Here is a 23,330-nt window from a genome sequence, read left to right on the forward strand (position 1 = left end):
CGTTTTAGATATATTTTTTTTTAAATTGGTCTGACGGACTAAACAGTTTTTTAGTAAAATACCCGTATTATAAGCTTTCTATTAAACCTATTGGCGTTGAGCAAGCAAGACGCTTCTCAATTAACAGCGCCATCTAGTTTACACAAAGGTAACAATTCCGCTAAAAGAGTTTATAACAAGTATTCATCAATTTAGTGTAATAAATAAACAGGCAAACGGACGCGTCTCTTAGCGGATACCGTTCGTTTTATTTTCTTATAATATTAATTATAGCTGCCGTCAGATGTTGCATGCATGGAGCAAATGTGATCGTAAGTGAGTCATTACTAGATGGTGTTACGGCACACCTTATTGTGCATCTGCTAACATTGTTTCTTGGAAACTGTTTTGCATTAGTCAATTTCTGCAATAATATTCACGAGTTGTAAGAAATCGAATCATAATAAACGTTAATTTTGAATTGAATTAAGAATGCTTCAGAAAACGTGCAAACTGTTTTTTTTTGCGTATTTTGACTTGGCTGGTCGTTTGGTTATTCATTTATTGAGGTGTCCATAACAAGTCTACAGTTGATAGTCTAATTTTTGCGTCTACAGAAAGCAAGACAGTTGGATCCCTGGCCTTCCGTCTTCTGCATCCAGTCTGATCCAGGGGTTTTCAGATTGTTATAAATGTACTGCAGTCAGTAATGAGTATTTTATTTTTAGAAAGTTCATTTGATAATTAAATGGAGTGTGTTTGTTTGAATAGTCGTGGGGGGTAATCACTGCACATAAATAATCCGATTCAGAGAATGCGATAATGTATTTCTGTTTTCTGACAACCCAAGAGAATAGAGATTTAGGTTGCGCGGCTGTTTCCTTAGTGTGCAAATTTCCCAATTTTTAGAAGTATTATGTTGCTGAAAACTGAAAGGAGTATTCATGAAATGTGTTTCAAAAAATGGATCAAACAATTTGTGTTGTGTGTATTCCGACGGTAGGTCTGTTGCAGCCGCAGGTGCTGACTGTTGCAACTATTTTAGAAGGAGCTGGTAGAACATCAGTATCTACATCAATAAAACCCAATATAATTGTAATGATTTCGTTTAATACAACACTAAGTAAGTATAATTTACAATGATCAATAAAGGTATTCGTGTTGGCTCGAGCACGCAGCAGCCGCTCATCAAACAACAAAGCACTCTTTCTGCTGACCTTCCACGTAAAACGGAACGCAAACCGGTTCGCACTACACCGCCCGAGGACGCACGACCGCAGCCGAACTTACACGAAGCGCCAACATACAACTAACAGCAATCGTATACGGTGTAGTGGGAAACAAAGTTCCTAACCAAAAAAACAATAAAAAAATAATAATTCCATTAAAATAATTTTCTCAATTCCAAAATAATAATGTTCAAAGTTTTCGTGCACAGAAATGGGTTTAATAATACGTAACAATTGTACTTAACTGTTAAAGTTGGTTCACACGTTCGGTTACAAAATGGCAAATAATATTACAGTCAGCGAGAACTTGACGCATTACGGCTTACAAACTCGCATATAGTAGACGTAGGAAGTAAATGTATATATTATATATCTACTGGCTATAGGTTGTGACGAATGCGTGTGAAAAACGGATTTGTAAAGCTGGGCTACGGTGAGAAGAAATGTAAACGGCGGGAAGTCTCCTTAGGCGGATGTGTACTCAAATAAATATATTACGTCTTTTATCGAAAATGTTTTCTGGCATCTGACAGTCACCGTAGCCTAACTTCAGGTAAAACTTGCAATTTACATGATTGCTATAATAAAAACGTGACTCCTACATCTCTAATGTATACATTTTTAATTCCAAAGTTATTGCGACATTGAATATACATTTATCATACTCGTACTACGTTATAAGTATACATATAATGTGTGATATGGTTATTTTCACCCTTTTCGATTTATTTATCGAAAAAGTAACATAATCCCAACATAATACGTACTTAACAATATCTTTATAGTAAATGCAAAATCGATAAAATGCACGAATAACAAACGAAAATCGATTATCAGAATACAGTGATTTATTTTTAACTACTAAGTATTTATTTTCCTCTAAATTTCTCTACAACATGAACGATTTAATATGCAATAGTTAAGTGAACGTTTACACTCGTCTAAAATTTTACCATTTTCAAAAAGATTTATTTATACAATCCATGATAAATATTTACATCCTAAACTTAAGCTAGAAACAATTCCTTGGAATCAATAAAGTAATAAAACGGTACCATCAAAAATCATGGCACGCCTCCAAAATAAAAAATTACTCGTTTACTTTACATCAGATCGTTGATCACAAAATAATTATGTAAAAATATAAAGTGGTATATATCTGGTGTTTTTGAAAACAAAATGTTCTGAGATCTTCGTCTATGTGCACGCAATGCCGGGGCAACTGAAACGCTTGGCGTATATTAAAACTTATTTTAGCATACCAATAATTACTACTTATTGTTCTTATTACTTGTATATTACAAATAATGATTAAATATTTTTTATTTAAATATTGATATGGACCTTTTAAGGTTATTTATCGTTGAATTCAATGATTATTTGCGCAATCCGTTCCATCTAAATCCTTCTAACACTTACACTCTATAAATATTACTAGCTAGTACACTATGCCTACGTCAGCTACCAAACCTAATGGGAAACTAAACATAGAAAGAATCATAAAACCTATAATACTTCAAATCCCGTTAAAACCGGGTCAATTAAAAAATAAAAGAAAAAAAATATTTGGTTAACTCTAACTTACAATTCCTCATTTCGAGATCGTCCATATTTCTTTTTTATTATAAAAACTTCCAACAGTGAACACATTACACTTTCTAGAACACCATTTCTAATAACTTGAAATAGATCTACACCCGTAATTAATATAGTATTAGATACTGTGATAATAATCGCCAGACACTGGAGTGTTTGTGTGTACTGGTCGGAGTACACTCCCTGTGGGACACCTTCACTTGCACGCTGTGTACAGGGGTTGCAGAGTGGTGGTGGTGTTGGTGGTGGGTTTACTTGTCAGATCTCTGTTCGTTGAGGGAGAGGTTCTCGGCCTCATCCTTGATGTGTGACATGGAGGGCCGGTAGCGGTCCTCGCGCGGCTCGTAGTCGTACGGGCTCGTCTCGCCCGAGCGGTTGCTTGATGACTCCTTGTTCGAGTTTGAATAGTCACCTGTCGACAATGAAAAACGTTTTGAAACTGTTGGAAAATTGGTGTTTTTATAACCTAAACGCATGGTAACGACACAGTCTAACGATGTTGGAACATTGTCATTATCCCAGCCTTTTCCCGACATTGTTAGAGTCGCTAAGTACCAGTTTTTTGCTAGGAGCGATTACCTATGTGACCTTCTCAACCCAGTTTCCGGAGCAACACGATTTAAAAGAGTAATTATTTCGACATAAAATATTTCACTAAAGCCGAAAGTACACCAGATATTTAATTTGATTTTACTCCATCAACTTCGATCGTATGTCCGAAAATCGTTAAACCGAATCGCGACAGACTTTTAGAATTTCAGGTGATTTTACCTTTATTAGAATAATCAGATGCCTGCATCTCGTTCTTGAGTGCGTAGATGTTGGGCTTGACGTCCTGAGCGTCGCTGGTCAGGTCCTCAGCCTTCACATCATGAGAAGAACTGCTGCTGCCGTAGCCATTCATCAGCGGAGGCCGGCTGGGGATGAAATATTAAAAAATGTTAGTCGTAACAGGAATGTAGAAAATTGTTAAATATTTAAGACGTTGCAAATGGCTATCTCAGAAGAAGACTAGAACTAAGAAGGATAGAAGTGGAGATATTTTTTAGTCCTTCATCCGAAGAAAATATGCAAAAAGTGCCAAATAAGTAACTTGCTGCTTATAACAAAATTTATAGTAATTATGCATTCATTAAAAAACAAATCAAGATTGATCTGGAAATGATAAAATGCAATTTACATAAGTATGAAGTTTTAAAAATCAAGTTTCAACAAGACAAGCATCGATGAAAGTTATAGTAGAATTTAAATATATACCTGTAGTCATCGTGAGAGGATGGGTAGTCCTCAGACTGCATCATGTGATCCTCACCAGACATGTACGACAGGTTGCAGTCTTCCATCATTCCCTGGAAACATTATATTCATTTTAATGATTATCTAATTTTAAACAGATTTCTCCATCTCAATATTTCCATTAACAACATACATTGTCATCGTCATGACCATTAATGGGAAATTTAAAGGTCAGAGTTCTCTCATACCTGCAAGTTTCTCTTAAGAGCTTCGCTGTATCCGTGGGGACTGGTCATCATCGGCGGACTCTGAGCTCCCATAAACCTGTGAGAACGGTTACTAATTATAGAAAATTGCAAATCATAAAATCAGGCTTTCAATCTTCTTTTGCATATTTACTTTGAACTTCTTAAATTGATACTAAGTGAATTCAAGTAATGGAACTGATTACAAAAATAAAATTAATAAAAACTCATACCCCGGCCATTTCAGACCTCTTCCAAATTAACAATAACCATTTACACTATTTAGTGATCTGTATCGTGTATGAATGTGGAGTGTAGAATTTTGAATTGATTTCCAATTTATTTGAAAAGTGTCTCAGTGAGTGTGTGTATGTGTGTTATAGAGAAAGATAAATAGAATAAAAATAGAAAATGGAAAAAAGGCAAGCTTATAGAAAATGTTAGAAAAACGTCATGCGACAAAAATGCAACAGGCAAAGCTTAAGAAGCAATAACACTTACCTCGGGACACATGCACAAGTAACAAAGATTGGGAAAAGTAAAAGATTAAAATATAATATTTAATCTTACTTGGGTATCCAACGACGATCCTTTACAATAATTCGTATTAGATGCAACACATGCAAGTCAACATAGAAGTAAACATCGTTTATCATCATCGAAAGAGATTCCGCCAATAAAATATTCCATGTAATACATTAGCAAAATATGATGTAAGCTAATTTATTAAACAAGTTATTTTTGTTGTAATGTGATGTTAAAAACTATTGCAAAACAATTGGCTATAGCTTCGCACTCTAGGAGTCTATTTTACATGTGTGTGCTTCTATTTTTCATCCAATCCATGAGTATTAATTATTTGACTTTGACTTCTTTCAAAATGTACGCGTCGTCAAATGTATTGTCAGACAAAATGTACAGTTTCTCAAATAGAAGCACCCACAGTGTTCATAATCCGCTATATTATAAACACGTGTCTAGTTACAGACTAACATGACATGTTGAATTAATCTAAGCTTACACGGTGATACACTTTACAATAATGGTCAGAAACATCAAATCTAGTGTAATGTACCGAGGATTATCTTCTCAATTCTATAATTCTCGGTGTCTCTCACATACATTAACGCTATATGGACGCGATCGTCCAACGACTCACGTTTTAAAAAACGACTTCATTTTATCACATTTCCAAGACTCAAAGCGAACATTATGTCAAAATTTTGCATAGCTAGAAATAATCTTATGACATCTATATGTAAAAGAAATGAGTCAACTTTCTGTGTTGGTGTTCATAATTTCTCCACTATCAGTCAGATTGATATGAAAACGACTTGGATTGGGTTCAGTTAGATGTGGAGTGATTATGCCGCCAGCACAGCGTGGCTCGTGGCGATCGTTGGACGGTCGCGTGTCGGTTGCCGCTTACTGTGGCGGGTGCGGCGGCCCGGCGGCGGGCTCGTACTTGCGCGGCCGGCCGCGGCTCAGGTGCCGTCTCTTCACGAATTCCGCGTCGTCCACCATCCAGAAAGACCCGAAGTCGTCCTCGTACCGCACGAAACATTTGTGCAGTGACAGGTTCGTCCGGATAGCGTTCTATAATTGCATCGCCGTTAAATATCTATCACAATCATTCATAAACTCCAATCGTCTTACATTAGCTCTTGTGCTTTCATCGCAATGGTATGAGTTTAAAATTTCAAGAATAACAATGAAATCACAATCAGATCGTCGTGGAATGGAACACCGTACCATGCAGGAGAATGATAGCCCCGGAAACCCTGAAGGATGGACAGGAAAGGAGGTTAATAGGCAAGCGAGAAAACGTTAACCGTCGTTGTGCCGAAACCCACGAACACACACATAAATCCTAAATACAGATAAAAATTACACGACCTCACAAATTGGTGACGTCATAACTGATCCGTTATGACGTCACTTACAATTGTCAAGAGCCCACTACACAAATAATTACATATTAAATCTGAAACGAATTAAAAACGTTTATTTACACAATAAGAGTTAGATACATCGCTAGGTTAGATAGAAAATATTTAAGAGAAGATCAAAATATACCGAAAACTGTGTAGTGTATTAGTGTACAGTGTTAAGTTTTGTATAACGTATTGCTGTTAAATATTTTTCACATCATTTTTAGATTTTTACATTAGATTTCTTTCTTCGCAACTGAATTTGGTGTATTAATTCGAAAAATTTGTACATTTTATATTTTGTCACCTTGTACATTTTTATAAACGTTTATATATTTACTATTAGTTATGGAAAATAGTTTATTTATGAGAGATAGTATATTGTTTAGTCTGTCATGAAGGGTGTTAGTACTTTAAATATAAGTAAAGTAGGAGGAAAGTCAAGTATATTTGTTTGCATTGTGATGCGTGAGTGACAGATTTAAGAAAAGTATTTTTTGTCAAAGTATAGAAACATGTAAAGTATATTTTGTTCTTTGTATGGTCAAAGATGTAAGTAATTTTAGGTAGAGTATAATCAAAATTGTTTTGTGTAAGTGTGAGCTGTGTAATTGTTTTAAGTATTTACAGTATAGTTTATTGGCTTTGATGTAGGTATGTATTCATTGTTCATGTTCATTTTCTTGGAAAGTAGGAAACGTATAGTGAGTCAAATTATGTACTGTGTTAATTGTAGCAGTGTTTGGTGTATAGTGTTAAATTGTTATGTTTAGGAAGTGTGTCTTTGAGAATTGGTATTGGTATTTGAGATATTGGGTGTAGGTATGGTATTTCTTTTTGTTGGTTGAGTTAAATTGTACGTGTAAAAAAGGTTTAGTTTTTAAGTGTGTATGATTTTATAATGTGTAAAGAGTTTATGTGAAAGATTTTTTCAGAGTGTCATGTTATGTCATGTAAGTGCAGAGTGTATTTTTTGTACAGAGTAATAATTATGCGAAGTTTATACTGTTTATAGTCATTTTGATTAAGTGGATAATGTATGCCATGTGAATTCCATATAGAACAGTAGAAACTGTATTCAATTGTAAACTGAAACTTCAACCAAGAATTCGAGTTGAGAGTTCACTCAGAAATCACTTTACTAAAAATTGCTCGAAATTGCTCAAAGTTGTCCAAAAAAGTACAAAACGAGCAAGTTCCCAAATGAAGTACAGTGTGTCCAGTATAGTGTATATGTATAATGTAGAACAGGTCTGCATGGCGGGGGCTGTACCCGGCGTGCAGCGGCGGCGGGTGCGCGTGCGCGGCCCGCTGCGGGCGCCGCTTGTAGAACTCCACCTCGTCCACGGTCCACACGGCGCCCTTCACGTTCTCCACGCGCATGAAGCACTTGTGCAGCGACAGGTTGTGGCGGACCGCGTTCTGTGCCGCCACTCAACTCCTCTTTATTTGCTCGGTTATTTATTTTGACGATACGCTATTTTTTATATAACATCATCTACTAATATTATTTGCAGAGCTTATCAAAAGTTGCGAAATTAGGGATTGGCATCCAGATCAAAGACCAATACCCAAAAAGTAGAGAATTTAAAGTTAAGTAAACTTATTTAGAATGACGCTGTATTTTGAGCTACTTAAAGAATTAACTGTTAATATAAAGTGTAAGGTACAATAAATTCGACATTAACTTAAATGGCTTTAAAAATAACATTTATGTGTTCAAATTGCCTTTACTAAATGAAAGTTTCTAGTTCTATTAAATCCTTAGACATTTATAAAAGATAGGCTAGTTTTTCCAATGATGTCAGGATAGGTATTATGTTGGTAGGTTGTAATGATACTATCTGCCTGATGTCATAGCGCATCGTCGTTATCTCAATATTTATTCATAGTACAAAGAACTTACGTAGTTTTATAGTATAGAATACATCTATATGCTTATTATAATTTATCATAACTTTAATCTTCAACTGAAATGCATTCACCGTTTATTTTGAAAATCTTTTCAGTCTGAAGAATGCTTTAACTATATCTTTGTTTAAATTCAGTTGGAGACTATAGTCTAGTGTATAAATATAAATAAATATTATAATAAACTACATTTACCTTGTTTCTGGCATTTCAAACAGTATTTTGTTCAAAAAGAAAATATTAGTTTTATGTCTATACAACACATTTCTACTATTTCATTAAAATGGGTTACAATTTTTGAATCACTTTTGTTGTTTATTTTTAATTGCCAATTAATTAGATTGTTTGTTTTAAGTGGTGCTATATCTAGGGCATACCTTCCAAGTGGCCGCGTTGCGTCTGAAGTAGCAGAATGTGGATTGGAACCAATTGTAGATCTCGTTCAAAGTCAGCTGCTTGTCGGGAGATTCTATTATGGCCTGAAAAATACATTTACTCCGTCAATATTACATACTTTCAAACTGGAAATATTTGCATCGAAAACCGAAAGCAGACAATTTTTAAGTAAACTGCACTAAATTTGTAGTGGTCCAATAAGGGATCCCTGAGATACCCTCATGGATAAAGCGGCTAAACATAAGCGACATAAAATATCAAAATACTTTTGTCTAACATATCTCACCATTTCATTAATATTTATGAATGAGTTACTAAATGTGTAAACAATTATGATCACAAATAAAGGTGGACGATACGGGGAGCTGTTTTGTACCTTTGACATTCAATAAGTGCTACTTTGTAGCCTATTTTGAATAAATGGATTTTGAAAGATGATTGATTGATAAAGTTACATTTTTAATTTTATGAAAGTAGATGTTATCGCAGTCAAAATCTTCAGAAAGTACAAACCTGTCGGATAAGCGAAGCGTAAGTGAACGGCGGTCGCACATCAGCCGATTTGTAAAACTCGCGGTTGCGTTGTATCTCTGAAAATGTATACCATTAAGTTAATTACACAAAATAACATAAATATATTGGCATTAAAGATGTAGATGATCTTAGGAAATATTTGTGGTCAGACATTCATTACCTTGCTGTACATCTAATCCAGCTCTTTCGAGCATATACGGAAGACCTTAAGGACAGAAATAATCAGTTTACAATAGAATAACTAGAAATATTGTGACATTAACTGAAAATCTAATTAACTAATTACTTTATAGATATAGACCATGAACCATGAGGTCAAGCAAAACGGGCGAATTTTAAAACTGTAAAAAAGATGGTCAAAGTATAATTCCCATTCCTCAATGCTTTTTGGTTGGGAGTATGAATCCTTTACTATTTATTTGATTAGTTACCTCCTGCGATGGCGACGCCTGACTTGTCTGATACGCGGCGTCGCACCGGTCCAGGAGAAGCCCCTTCGGAAGCACCTCCTGAAAAATCTGCTCTTAATTAGACCACCCTAAGTTATTAGGCATAAACACAAACGGAAAAAGATAGAAGAAAGAATAAGAATAGGGGTAAAAGATTTTCCTCAAACGTCATTGCTTGTTAAAAAATATAAGGCGCTATCTTTGGGTGCTTATCCAAAGCCATCAAAAACTTGAACTTCTAACCAGTACCATGGGAGCCTTCAACATGTTCAATGTCCACATGAATGGGCTACAGACCGCAGCTACCAAAATCAATTTAACAAACATTATTATTATTCGTATATCTTTTCTGTCACGTGATAACTTCATCTCGAAGAGACCCGGTCCTTCTTCAAGGCGTGCTCGGGGACACGGGTCCAATATCCAGAAGCCTTGTTGAAAATGTTAGCAAGAAATATGGTTATTATTATGATGTTCGACGGTGATCTGACTGGTGGCGGCTAGTGTTCACACTGACATCGCTACCGTCTACTGGCGATTGTGGTAAGTCAATTTGCACTGAGTTTGTAGTAAACTCCCCGGTCCCAGTTCCGTACCATGGGGATGCTTGGGCTGGTGGTGCGTGGTGTCGCGCGCGGCGTGCAGATGCCGCATCATGGCGGCGAGGCGGTCGCGCTCGCGCCGCAGCTGCAGCTCCAGCTGCGCCACCACCTGCATCTGCACGCGCGCCTGCGCCGCCGACCGGTCGTCCAGCGTGTGAGCGGCCTCCAGGTGCCTGGCATTATACATATAGTATAGTTAACATTGGTGAAATTTAGGTAGACTTAATAACAACAATTGACAATTTGAGAGAATTATCGTTGTAAAGATGGAGCCAGTAGCGACGAAATTAAATTGATAGGAAAACCTGCAAAAGGGATGATAAATCCTGCTTCACGAATATTTGATTTCATTGAATTTCAGTTCATTTCATTAGCACTTAGCATTACCACAGATCTGTTTTCTATTTAAAAACACAAATGTGTAGCAAATACGTTGTCAGCCATCTAGTATACAACTCACTTTAAGAAGGCCTGGTAATCTTCAGCGAGAGCATCGCAGCCGGGCCACTTGCAAACGCCGCGTCCAAACAGAGGGTGTTCCTCCATCTCACTTCCCCACAACATCAGGCCTATGGGATTCACAACAATTAGAAAATAAGTATCAAGTATTTCAAAAAGGTAACACTAAGTTTATTAAAACTTATAATGGTATTCGGTATTTAACTGACCTGGTGGTGCATTCGGTGGCACAGACAGCGGGCCATGCATCAGGTACTGACGCTGCACCGCTTGCAGCTGCTGCACCAACTGTTGCTGCTGGGCCCCCAGCTGTTGCTGCAGAGAACCTAGACGAGACGGGAAGATTTGAGACTCTCGTTGCATGTTGAAACTTGTTCCATTTAGGTGCTGATAACAGCTTAAGTATTTGGTTGGAATTCACAGAAATAGAAGAAGTCAAGATACGAATACAGGCAGATTATAAGAGTAACTAACCTGGCGAGGTGTCTGGCGGTGGCAGATGGGATTGTGAGAGCAAGTTGAGATTGATCTGGTCCTGCAGCCGTGATTGCTCCAGCTGACGCTTAGCAGCCTCCGAAGTCATGTGCTGGTGATTGATAAACCATATTATTGGTTGATAAATGGTAACAAATATTTTTTCGTGTAATATACACTTTAGCTACAAAAGTTACAACTGGCCCACTGTAAGTAGCTACGTGCTCATAATTGGAGACACCGATTGGCTTCAAAACTTGGCGATTGTAACAAACGTTGCATACTTGATACATTATCACCATCATTATCATCTGGACATAGGCCTCCCCAATTGTGATAGATAGAGTTACAAATATCATCTACTCCTAAAACTAGCTCCTGATACTGAAGATATAAAACTACTAACCTGCTTCTGCATATGATGCTGATGGAACAGACGCTGCTTCATGAGCGCCTGCAGCTGCGTATGCTGGTCCAGCAGCTGCATGGCTAGCAGGTCGGGGCCTACCAGCGGCAGTGGGGAGCGAGCACCGCCCGCGCCGCCCGCGCTGCCCGCGGGGGACACCGGTGCGGGGCTAGAGTGCGCCGAGCCCTGCGGGGATGTGGGGGCTGAAGCCTGGTGGAATAATGGTGGTATTATGAGCAGTAGGCTCCTAGGCAGTAGACTTTCCTGGGCCTAATGTGTTTATTAATGCAGTGAGGATAGGAAAATAAAGACCTGAACACATCTACTCTACGTCTATTAGAACTCAATGTCATTCAATGAAACTATTGCGGGAAATCTATCGCGTCCATCTCAAGAACTGAAATACTCAAGTAATTTCTAATCCAATGAGATACTAATAATACTATGCAGAATATTTTTTTCTCCAGTCTCCTTGGTCTTCCTATAAGGGTTTTCTGGATATATGATATATCAAGATCATAGTAGGTTTCCCCTTACCCGTGCGAGAGCAAGCGGCTCATGGTCGCGGGGGGGTGAGGCGCGGCGCGGGGGCGAGCTGCGCCGGCGCCGCCGCGCCGCCTCGCCGCCCCACCTGCCGGACTCCTCCCTGAGGGACAATACCATGCTATAACACCAATTGATTAAATATTCTTTAACTTTCATTGCTAAAAAAAATTTCTGTTGTGCCGTTGTTGGTATGTGGTATGTAGTATGGTGTTTGATGGTAGGCGGTGGATGTATTTTCAAGACCTTGCTGTTAACTATGAAAAAAATACTTTTCACAGCCATGTAAAAAGATTCGCAGGTATTGCATCAATCTTCATCATCTCATCTCTCAATATTATCAGTATGCATGGCAAATCGGATCAAGTGTTCTTCTCAAACCAGTCCTTCGATAAAGTATGTTACCATTTTATCCTTATAGATATAGAATTTTCTAGAAGACGCCTGAAAAACAGGATATACTTAGAAGAAATTGTGAAGTGATAAGTGTACATACCGGTCCAAACACCGGTCCAGCTCGAATGAGTTGATGAGCGGCGGCTTCGCGGCGCCACCCGGGTTTGAGTTCAGTGCCGACTCCGGACCCTGGGGACAATACATACGTAGCATCAAATAATTGAAGATAAATTTGCTTTAGAAAATTGTAAAAAAGATCAACAAAATAAAAAATAAGTAATACAACTTTGCAAAAGAAAAGTCAAGGAAAATAATGGCCCCCTTTTCGATTTATCACAAGTTGGTATAGACAAAAGGAAGAAGATCTTCCTCCGGTGTCTATTAATACTGCGATAACAGTTTGATTATGTAAGAATTATCAGCACCTAACTTCTTGAAGCAAAATTGAAAAAAACATTTCAAAAACTACGTAAGGATCGCGAAGAAAATTCGTCACCTCTAACTGTGTAATAACTTTCACACAATCAATATTGCCAGGAGAAACGGCCTTCACATAGCTGATGCTGAGTCACCGAACTCGGTTTACTAATACCACTATGTAACAACACTGCTCCCACATGACTAGGAAAATTCTAGGCTTTAGGCCCCTCGTACACAAAGCAACACAAGTCTCCGATACACAACGACTTTCAATTCCGATGACAATGAATCTGTATGACGGAAGACTTTAGCTGATATGTCAAAAATTTGCGTTGCTTTTTGTACAAATGACGGCACAGCATCGTAAATAACTAAATATTAGTTCCAATTAATTGTCCTTACCACTTGAAGACAAAAATAAAACTAAGTTGCTTTGACAGCTTGTAGGCACAGTTCGAGGCATCAAGAAAAACAAAAGTAAAATTGTTGCTAAAACACCACACTACAAATTAAATAGACAATGACCAAATAGAAAGACAATAGTATAATAGATCAGGGAGTTTTCACCAAAGCGACTGTCAGCGGCAATGTTATGATAGCTTAGCACTATCGTCCGAAGCAAACATATTTACAATATGAGGTCACCATTAGCCCTGGCGAGATTTGTTTTCATAAATAACCAAGCATACTATAAACATGAAACCTTACATATTGTAAACTAAGATACATTTTTTCATAAACATCCTTTACATAGAAAAGAAAATAAAGTCTAGGATGGGTGGCTAAATTTTGCTATTGTAAATTATGGATTGAACAATGAGAGGTCTGTGCTGCGTATCTAAATAATGATATTGTTATCTCGAGGTATGATCATCTGGAGGTGGAATTGCTGTGAGGACTATGCCTACTCGCCCTGATCAGTAGGCTATTTAAAACATTCAGTCAGAACACATATGGAAATGCAATACATGATGAGTATGGTGTTCAATGTTCAATCCTTCTTTGTATGGGAAGAGGTCTGTACTGATGGGTGCAGGGTACGACATTAATTGTATAGTGTAATAAGAGTATTTGAATGATACGAGTTTTGGACAATTGTAGAGGAAGCGATTCCGCGACTCAAACAATAGCAAAGATGGACTGGGATGTTAGTAGTCGATGCGAATTCGAAAGGAGGAAAGGAGAAAAATTGTAGAAGAGGAGATATTTCGAATTTTGCACTCCGCATTTCAATCCGATGCGGGTTAAGTAATTAGTAAGGTGGCTAATAGGGTTTAAGTTAAATTCAAATGCCATACTTTCCGCTTTCTCCAGATCGAAGAAATAAAGCGAGGTCTTATGACTAACAGACAACCCCAGTATTGCTTTTAGATTGCCTTTGGATATTTATTTTCTAACTACTCTTTTAATATTAAATCGATTCATCTTAACGGGGTCACGAGCTGTTACAAGTCGGTTTGGCTGCGAAAGGTAGAGGACTGTGTTCAGAAGGATCTTGAGAGAAATCTAACATGCGAGTCACTTCGGGTTGTGAAAAAAAAAATCACTCATTAGATTTGTGACCATGTCAACCGTTGCTTAAGTTCCATTTTAATGTCATTATTTTTTTAGAGAGTCGACGTGTAAGAATATTTAAAATGTCTAGTTATAATGATTGAAGAGGTAAAGTCTGGTGACAGACGATCGGACCGACCACGACGGACAGATGGACAGACAATGGAACATCAGTAATAAGGTTCCCTTTGTTTACAGAACACCAAAAAGTTAAGATGATAGATATTTTTAACCACACCTCCGACAATAATCAACGATTCTATTTTCATACTTTGATATTCAAAAACATAATAACTCTACCAGAAAATATCAATTTTAAAATCAAAGATTGCACTAGAAATGTATCATCACGTGAACTCAGATAACATGTGACATTCAATATTCTTTCACACCATCCGATGTGATAGAACGTGTTTATATTATTAAACGTGCAATAAACAATAACATACATTACATAGAATTATAACAACAAAAATCCGCTGCGTCATAACGTTCTGGTAATCACGTTTTGAGACAACGTAGAGCTATCTACGTGATGAAACAAACAGACAAACATGAGTTCGTGGAATATGTATATACAAATGTACAGTTATGTAAGCCGATATATTTGATGATTAAGCTGTGCGCTTGTTTGTTTAAATTAAACGGAATCGTTAAAAGAAAGTAGAAAATATTTTTGATTTTTTAAAATGCAAAAGTTAGGTTTTCGGTTCTGATACTAAATTAAAAAAGATATAACATGTTGGATAACAATTAACTTCATGATCATTGGTAGTTTTTAATAGCCTAAAATAGGAAAAGAAGCAAGTCACATTGTAATTGACAACACCCCGATGCGTTTAACATTGACGTTACATAATACATTTAATAAACGACATAATCTTCCTACCGTTTAGGCCAATGATGGTTAGTGGTCCACAATGCCGCAAAAGAGATGTAAATTTTTGAAATTGTTTAGAAAAAAAACGGTTCTTCTTTTTTTTTAAAGTTTTACAGGGATAAATATTTGTCCCGTGAAACAGTCAAAATCTACGATCAAATTATAAGCCGTAGACCGCAAAAAAGTATCAAAAATAAGCAATATTTATACATCTAAAACATTTACAGTTTTCGTAAACATGACGTAATTAAATTGAATTGTTGTTTAACAAAAAGCGTTATATAAAGTGCACTTGCCTGTAAACATTACAAGAATGCAGGCTTTGTTGTAAAGCTAGTAAGTTATGAAACACGTCTGAGATCACTGATCTTACTACGATTTACTTCAAAATAATCGTTAAGGTGTATTCGAAAAAGGATTTCTATCTTTATAAAAAAAACTGTAGTCAAATTATTGATAATCAGGGAACAATCATTATCAGCCTTTAATTACCCCCTACTGGGGATAGGCCTCCCTTTATTTATTGTATACTGTTCTGTCTCCTGCCCTTCGCATCCATCCCTTTCCTGCTGGCCTTTTCTATATCGGCTTCGAGGTCTACTACTACGAAAGAAGACCGGGTATTGTAAAGGTACATTGGGCTACGCCTAATTTTAAATACGTTTAAAAAATTACAGCACAGGGTTGTACGTCATTTACCAACAGATCAATTTTCTTTTTATTTCCTGAAATAGCATCTGTCACTGAAGACAACCATTTTTGTCGTCAATTTAACTTTGAATTACGTTAGCTTTCTTTTCTAATCATTATTTCTTTCTAGGTTTTGTAAACTTTGTAGTTAATATTCTTAGGATAAATAAGATGACTTTAAGGAAAGTTCTCTGCAAGCAGACGTCACAAGTAGCAAACAACGCACGGCTTGTGACGGATTTCTTTTATAATTCCGATCACAAATAAATAAGCGCTCAAAGTCGCAAGTAAAACAAAAAGGAATGTAGTTATGTAAGGATTAAATAGAAATATATTTTAGTGAAAAGAGAGAGTGAGAGAGTCTTCCTGAGTAGAGTTCTAGTGTCATATGTAAGAATCGGGACATATTAATTAATATCACAGATTGTCTCATGTATTACTACTTTCATTGCCATGCTATGAAGAAAGGTGAAGAAACATGCCAAGGTCTCAGGTTTCCATCTCTTTTTACTATCTTTGTTAGAATATAGCTGAATTCAAGATCGGATATGACGATTTTAATAATAAGCAATGCTATGCGAAGAAGCGAAATGAGACCCACGATACCTTTTTCCAATTTAATGATTATGCTACCCAAATTTTATTCATTACTCGTGCACTAGCGCACAGGCGTTTTTAAACTATCATGAGATGTGATATCTATCACATCAAAAATATATTTATCTGTTAATGATAGAAGACTGGTTTCAGGATTAATTTTCAAGTGACCAGCAAAATCATACAAGGAAGCCTACAAACCTTCAACAACCGATATAAAAATAATTAAAATTCCAGATAAGCGAGTTAAGATCGCTTACTAAAGCAACTTTCCCCATGCTCAGGCCGCAACGCGTTCGTGTTTGTTTAAAGTGAACGCTACGTTTGACTCAGCTCCAATTGTTTACTTATCGAGTTACTATGTTTTGTTTTTTTAGGGAAAACACAGTGCGACGCGTTTGAATGCGAGCCCGTTGAAAAACAATAACATGAGCGCGCTCGTTGATAAACTAAGCAAATATCGTACCTACAACGTCGCCTAGGAGAAATTATGCGACCGCCGGATGTTTTAGTTTTTATTTGCGGCAAATACTTATAATTCTTGTTGGACTTCTGTGCTCGTGTTCTGGCTAAAGTAGCTGTGTTTCGAACGTATTGTTGCTTCGAACGTCGTGGGTGTGAAATTGTAATTGATTTTTGTAGATGGCGTTAGCTGCCATGACAGTTTGATCTACTTGCAGTTAAAGTAGTAAGTTTTTCGCTATACGCCAACCCAACGTTGTTAATCTGATGACGAATTTATATACTAATGGGCTGTCATAATTTGATGTAAAATATAATAAAAATCAACTCCGGCCTCTCGCAAACACTTCGACCTATGTCCAACAGTGGAAGGTCTATCTATACCTTCCCAAGTTCGGAACAACACTTTCTGCACCTCATCCCAGCTAGCTACCTTATTCGGTCATCAGTCTAGATGGCGTAATACACTCCATTGATTGATTGATAAAAATCTGAGCTGGAATACTAATAACGGCTCAAGATTGAATCTGTAATAGCTATAATTACTTTGCTTAGTATTATGAACGAGGCAGTGCATGTCTCAAACACTCGATGAGAAGACATATGCTGATGAAGACTTGTCTTTTAGAGTAACTTTGTATAGGTACGTCTAGTTATAATAATAAATACATAATCATGTATTGTTCCGTCTCAAGCGAAGATAAAGAAAAAAGCAAGATGTGATACTGCTTCAGCGTACTTGCGAAACAGACACGCCCTTTTACATTATGAAATACAAATCATAATTTCTACTTGACAGAAAAAAATATTTAGAGTTAAAAATATAATAATTTCATTCTGAAAATATTATTTTAACAATCAAAACAACCTTATTAAAAACTTATGAGCTACAGGTTTAAATTAAAAAAGAAAAGATTAAATACGCTAATGGCACATCACGAAGGAAATAAAAAAGCAAAAAAATCTTAATCAATGACATAAAACTAAAAACCGTTAACACAGTTCTTTGTTGACTGACTAACAAAAATCATATGGTAACTTAAAGGAAACAAAATCAAAATGAAAATAATTTATCAACATATTTGCCTGCCGTCGTAATAAAAAAAAACATAAAAAACTATATCTCTACCAAAACTACATAATATATAATTATGGAAGACTCACCTGTCTTACTGCATACAACATTTCAGAATCTTGATAATACTCTTGCGGTTTCCAAATTATGACGTATTAACTTTGGTACACTTTAAACCTAACGCAGATACTTAACCGTATACTGTACTAACTAGCAGTCATGTTATTTACCTTTGTATAATATAATTCACTATTTAATATTCTTTTAGTCATGTTATTTATAATAAATAATCATACATCACTAGTTGTATCTGAAAGAGTTTTGACGGTGTTATGAGTCGCTGTACAGTGCAGTTTATTTGAAAAGCCGTGAGTGAAAATTGAGATTTTTATGGCGAGTTTGAGAGCTAAGTTAAATAATGTAGTTTAGAGTAGTCGATTTCTAAGGTAATGTGTAATTTGGCTTCCTATTTTAACGAATTCAGCTGAATACAGTACTGGAGGGGCGAGTGAGGGGCCTTTCAAACACCTTTATAAATTCATATTTACAGGGTAAAGCAGTAAAATTAATGAAAACTGTTTGTTTTTCATCCATCAATCAATCATAGTTTTACAGTTAAACTTTCGTTGATACCTTCTTTCAAGTCGATATGTTAGGAAGCTCCACGAACCGTACGTAAATGGTAATAATTAAATGCCTTTATCTAGTTTTGTAAAAGGAAAATGCATCAAAATGAAATAATATTTTGAATAAATTAACTTTAATGTCGTATTTCATTTTATTTATGAAATACTTCTTCGATCGATCATGTTGCTATGTTATGAAAATTTTATTTCTTATTCTTCATAGTTTAAAAGAAAAGTACGGAATTGTTCCAAAAAACCTTCACGAACTAAACATCACGCAATACATTTTCATTAACATCGAAATGAAATAAGAGCTGACTCTTTTTTTTTCTATCTCGTATTAATCCATAAAAATAATATAATTCTACCAGCCTGAATTTGTTAATAGAACCCCAACAAATTCCTTTAATATAACATTTGAATAAATAACTAGAAAGCTTCATTGTCTGAATTGTGTAAGTTTTGCCTCTGAAAAGCGCCCGCCCGCCCCACTGAAGAGTGACGGCGGCGACTTCAAAGAGCGACCGACCAATGAGGGCGCAGCGCTGAAAAGAGGCACGCCCACCCGCTATAAAGAGACGGCGCCGCCTTTGATCTACACCGAAATTTATATAAAACAGGCTTATGTTACTGTGGAGAATATAACGTTATATGTACATACAGCTTTGAATAGGCTTCATTCCGTCAAAATTGCCTGAAAAGTACCTCTTTTTGTGTAATAAAGCTTCTACGTGACAGAATTACAATTTTCATCAGATATTCGTACTGAAAATAATATTTAAGCAAATAATTCTATAGAAGAATGTATTTAAAAGTGTATTTATTAAATACATGCAATAAAATACAATGTATCTTACTTACGAGAGCTTTTCAAATTAAGGAGAAATAATCAATACATGACTCTTTCTTTTTTCGACTTGCTCCATCACTTAAAATTATTAAATGTGTAAACTGTGCCTGTAAACGGAAACTAAGAAATATTTGAACTAAAGATAATTGAATACAAGCAATTAAAATTCTAATCTTCAATAAAATGATCAAAAAAATTATCGGATTAAGAAAATGCTTGCTCTTTCTCTTTTATTTTATTCAGCAATGAAATATGTTTAGGCTAATATTATTTGGTACTATTTAAAATATCCTTGACTTAATAAAACAATAGTACACCAAAGAATATCAGTTTTATCAAGCTTTCTCTAGGACTTTTAATGGATATCGGTACTGAATAATATATTTAATTATAACTAAACTTTGCGTAATTATGCATGATGACATTTTTAATGTAAAGCCGAATATTTGTATTTCACGAAACCAATTGAAAAACGACCACATCTGACGCATTTCCTTCATTTTTAAGTATTTACCTATTTTTATTTTTGCAACAAAATATTTGTATCGAATGTAGAGTCATAGTTTTGCCAATTTTAAGAAAAAAATAATGAGTAAATACGTGATATTTATTGTTTCATAAACATGCTTGGTCATAAATAACACAAATATTATTAAGGAAAGTCTCTCGTTTACTAGTAAATCCTGTGATGTTGTTAATTAATGAGAAATTTGCAAAAGAATAACACGTAGTATACGTAATATTCTCGTCTTTGTGAATATTTACTTGAAATTTTGTTATTACCGTATACGTAAAAGGTGTTTTGTCCCCTTACTTGTACCTGATTTAAAATGAGGTTTTATGTTTTTGATGTCAGTTATATTAGTTAACCTTTGTTTAACCAAGTAGTTCAAGGCTTCATACTGGTAAGAGAAAGACAGTCAGACCTTAACACGTAACAATTTGATAGTATCATTGTATACCAGATTTTCATCATTTACGTTACATCAAATAATGATAAATTACATTTTACAATGACTTGAAATGAAATTCGCAAAGATCGATTTGTGTCTAGAATATTTACTGAGAAAAAAATATATATCTATAAGTTTCCCTACAATACAGGAAAAAATATAATTTAAATCATTCGAAATTTCTAATCTATCACGTCTCTTGAAGATTATCGAAAGTAATATCGAAATATTTTGTCACCGTAGCCCGCGTAGCATGTTGAAAAGCTCGTAGCAATACTGAAAAAGCTTAGTAGATCATCTTATTGTTTTATTTATGCCTAGCACAGTTCCAACGCTAGTTATGGGTGATGATAAATGGATTATTTTAATTTAAAATCTTGAATTGAAAGACGAAAACTAAGAATGGAAATAGAGACTAGAGATTTTATTTTAATTTCAGACAGATTCAGACAAACAGAATTTATTAATGACAGACGTCGAAAATTAAAGGTGTTTTAGACTTAACTGAATAATGATTTGCATATTTTATGCGAATCGATTTCGTTAAACTGTATTTTAAAAAGACGCGCTTTGAAAAAGCTTTCGGTAACTTACGAGAGATCATCAAGAAATTACAAAGCTTATTAAACTTACTTTAATTTGGTCGAACGATAGGAAACTAAAATTATGAAACGACTAATAAATAAATTAATTAAGTTATGTTTTTCTCTCTAATATTTATCTTAATAAATATTTTTGGTCATAATTCATTATGAGAGAACAAAGATAGATCGGAAAATTATTTTGAAAATGCCTTAAAACAAATTAATTTGCATATTATCAAAAATTTGTTAGTGAATATTTTATTTATTAATATATATATATATATATATCTCTCTGATTTAAACGATAATAATTATTAATACGTACCCATTTTTCACCAACCACAACCAAATCAACCTAAAAAGATCATTAACAATACAAAAATACAAAAAATAACGCAAAGAAAATCCGCCATTTTACAAAAATGAAAGAAAAAAGTTTTGAATATTCGAATTCATTCGAATTTTCCGCGAGTCTCTTATCAGCTGTCAAACGTGGCGCTGAAAAGCGGGCGCTCGTGATTGGTCGAGCCGCTTATAAGCGACGCTGTGATTGGTCGGCTCGTGGCGCACATGAGCGACAGACCACGTGCTCATAAGTTCTGTCAAGGAAAACGAAAACTTTTCACGATACGCGATGTATTTTTTGATTATTACGTTCGAGTGTTTTTTATTGTAGAGATATTTTGATCGAAGTTTTTATTTTATTGTTTGAAAAAATATTTTTTAGCTTTATTTTATTTGAGGCAGCGATAAATTGTATTTAAAAAAGATTGGCTATAAAAATGTTTTTTATTTTTAATATCTCAACACTGTATTTCAATAAAGAAACGAAAATTTCTGTTTAAAATTATGTCGAAAGAATTATTTCTTGACATCAAAAATATAAAAAATCATTACTTTAATTTAAAAAGCTCGAAATATATTTAGAACCACGATCCCTAACTCGTAACCACTACTTTAAAAACTTACGCGCTCGCCAAAACTCCATAAAAAATCATTTCACTCACGGCAACAACAAAAAGATTAACAAAAAAATATAATAATTAACAAACAAATAAAAACCCGTACACTGAACAGCGACACAGGATACCACTCATGAGTAACGGTCCACTGCAGTTTCGAATGCAAATTATTTACAATGCTGCAGCCCGATGCATCGTACATAAAATTTCCAAAAACCAAGCACACGACACCATTAACAAAATGTCCCAATCCTAAACTCACTAGACTGTTGATATTTAAAAAATATTTGCTTGGAAAGCGCGTCTAAACAATACACAACAGTCTGCGACGCCGCAGCATCAACAATGCAAGGGCGAAATAAGCAAGAAATATTTAACTACCGAAGAGGGGTGGGGCGGGCACTGGCCCACAGTATTGGAGCTACGCCTGTGGTAGTTATAGTTTACGTGATACACAGCTCAAATACAAATAATATAAACATTACGGCGGAGCATGCGCGGTAGCCGCAGACAGGGACGCAGCGACAACCGCCCGGCCACTAAACGCTTACTAATAACATTTTTCAGCGATTCGAGAACGTCACGAGTAAATTTATTAGTTTCGAACTAACATTCGTATCATAATAGTGGTGTTGAATCACATTTTTATAGATTAATTTGCATATTTTTGACAGAAAGCGTCGATGTGCGGCGCGCTGTACGCATGCGCCGGCCGAGCCGCGCGAATGTTATTGACGATGCAAAATGTTTATTTTTGACGCAACACCGATGCTGGCTGTTCTGCGAGAAACGGAACGCTGCAGCCATTTTGGAAAATGGTTCTCGTAGATAGCATACGATGTACGATTTTCAAGTAGAAATATAAAATAAAATGTATGACGATTTTTCGGTTGAATGATGGAAAGTTGGGTAATCCAAATAAAGTAAAAGATAAGAATATAATCAGTTTTCAGCGAGACATCGGGAGTTTGAGCTGAATTTATTTCAATTATAATCCAATCTGAACTTTTGCGCATGCGCGCGGCATAATTTACACCGAAGCGAATTTTCACCACGTGCAAATATATTCTGCCTGCCTAAAAATAAACCATAATTAACATATTATCTGCGATTATATTAATACATTATCAAAATTACCTAATTAATAAACAAATTTATCGTTTTGTTTGTCAATTAGATGACAGCCGTTATTTTAAAAATGTATGAATATTTATTAAAAATAATTGCATTTTCATCCATAAATTCAAATCCACTTAATTTGCAAACGGGTTTCAGTTATATATCATAAAAA

The 23,330-nt window shown here is 35.5% G+C and overlaps 1 protein-coding gene across 5 annotated transcripts in view; it reads right to left on the bottom strand.

Moving 5' to 3' along the window:
* Nucleotides 1–1,069: 1,069 nt before the first annotated feature.
* The window catches only part of LOC113495559 (forkhead box protein P1), a 50,328-nt gene continuing 28,067 nt past the window's right edge, over nucleotides 1,070–23,330 (bottom strand). For 4 of the 5 annotated variants that reach the window (XM_026874317.1, XM_026874319.1, XM_026874320.1 and 1 more), the window contains 15 exons: nucleotides 12,487–12,575; nucleotides 11,985–12,093; nucleotides 11,448–11,657; nucleotides 11,042–11,153; nucleotides 10,777–10,893; nucleotides 10,569–10,677; nucleotides 10,103–10,281; nucleotides 9,489–9,575; nucleotides 9,037–9,113; nucleotides 8,505–8,606; nucleotides 7,490–7,638; nucleotides 4,289–4,364; nucleotides 4,062–4,153; nucleotides 3,576–3,721; nucleotides 1,070–3,216 (listed from right to left, as the gene is read on the bottom strand). In XM_026874317.1, the coding sequence (XP_026730118.1) occupies nucleotides 3,056–3,216; nucleotides 3,576–3,721; nucleotides 4,062–4,153; nucleotides 4,289–4,364; nucleotides 7,490–7,638; nucleotides 8,505–8,606; nucleotides 9,037–9,113; nucleotides 9,489–9,575; nucleotides 10,103–10,281; nucleotides 10,569–10,677; nucleotides 10,777–10,893; nucleotides 11,042–11,153; nucleotides 11,448–11,657; nucleotides 11,985–12,093; nucleotides 12,487–12,575 (1,815 nt within the window). In that variant the 3' untranslated portion in view covers nucleotides 1,070–3,055. The remainder of the gene's footprint in view (nucleotides 3,217–3,575; nucleotides 3,722–4,061; nucleotides 4,154–4,288; nucleotides 4,365–7,489; nucleotides 7,639–8,504; nucleotides 8,607–9,036; nucleotides 9,114–9,488; nucleotides 9,576–10,102; nucleotides 10,282–10,568; nucleotides 10,678–10,776; nucleotides 10,894–11,041; nucleotides 11,154–11,447; nucleotides 11,658–11,984; nucleotides 12,094–12,486; nucleotides 12,576–23,330) is intronic. The other variant, XM_026874321.1, reaches the window with a different exon arrangement.

This window comes from Trichoplusia ni, chromosome 7, assembly GCF_003590095.1.
Source record: "Trichoplusia ni isolate ovarian cell line Hi5 chromosome 7, tn1, whole genome shotgun sequence".
Classification (NCBI taxonomy): domain Eukaryota; kingdom Metazoa; phylum Arthropoda; class Insecta; order Lepidoptera; family Noctuidae; genus Trichoplusia; species Trichoplusia ni.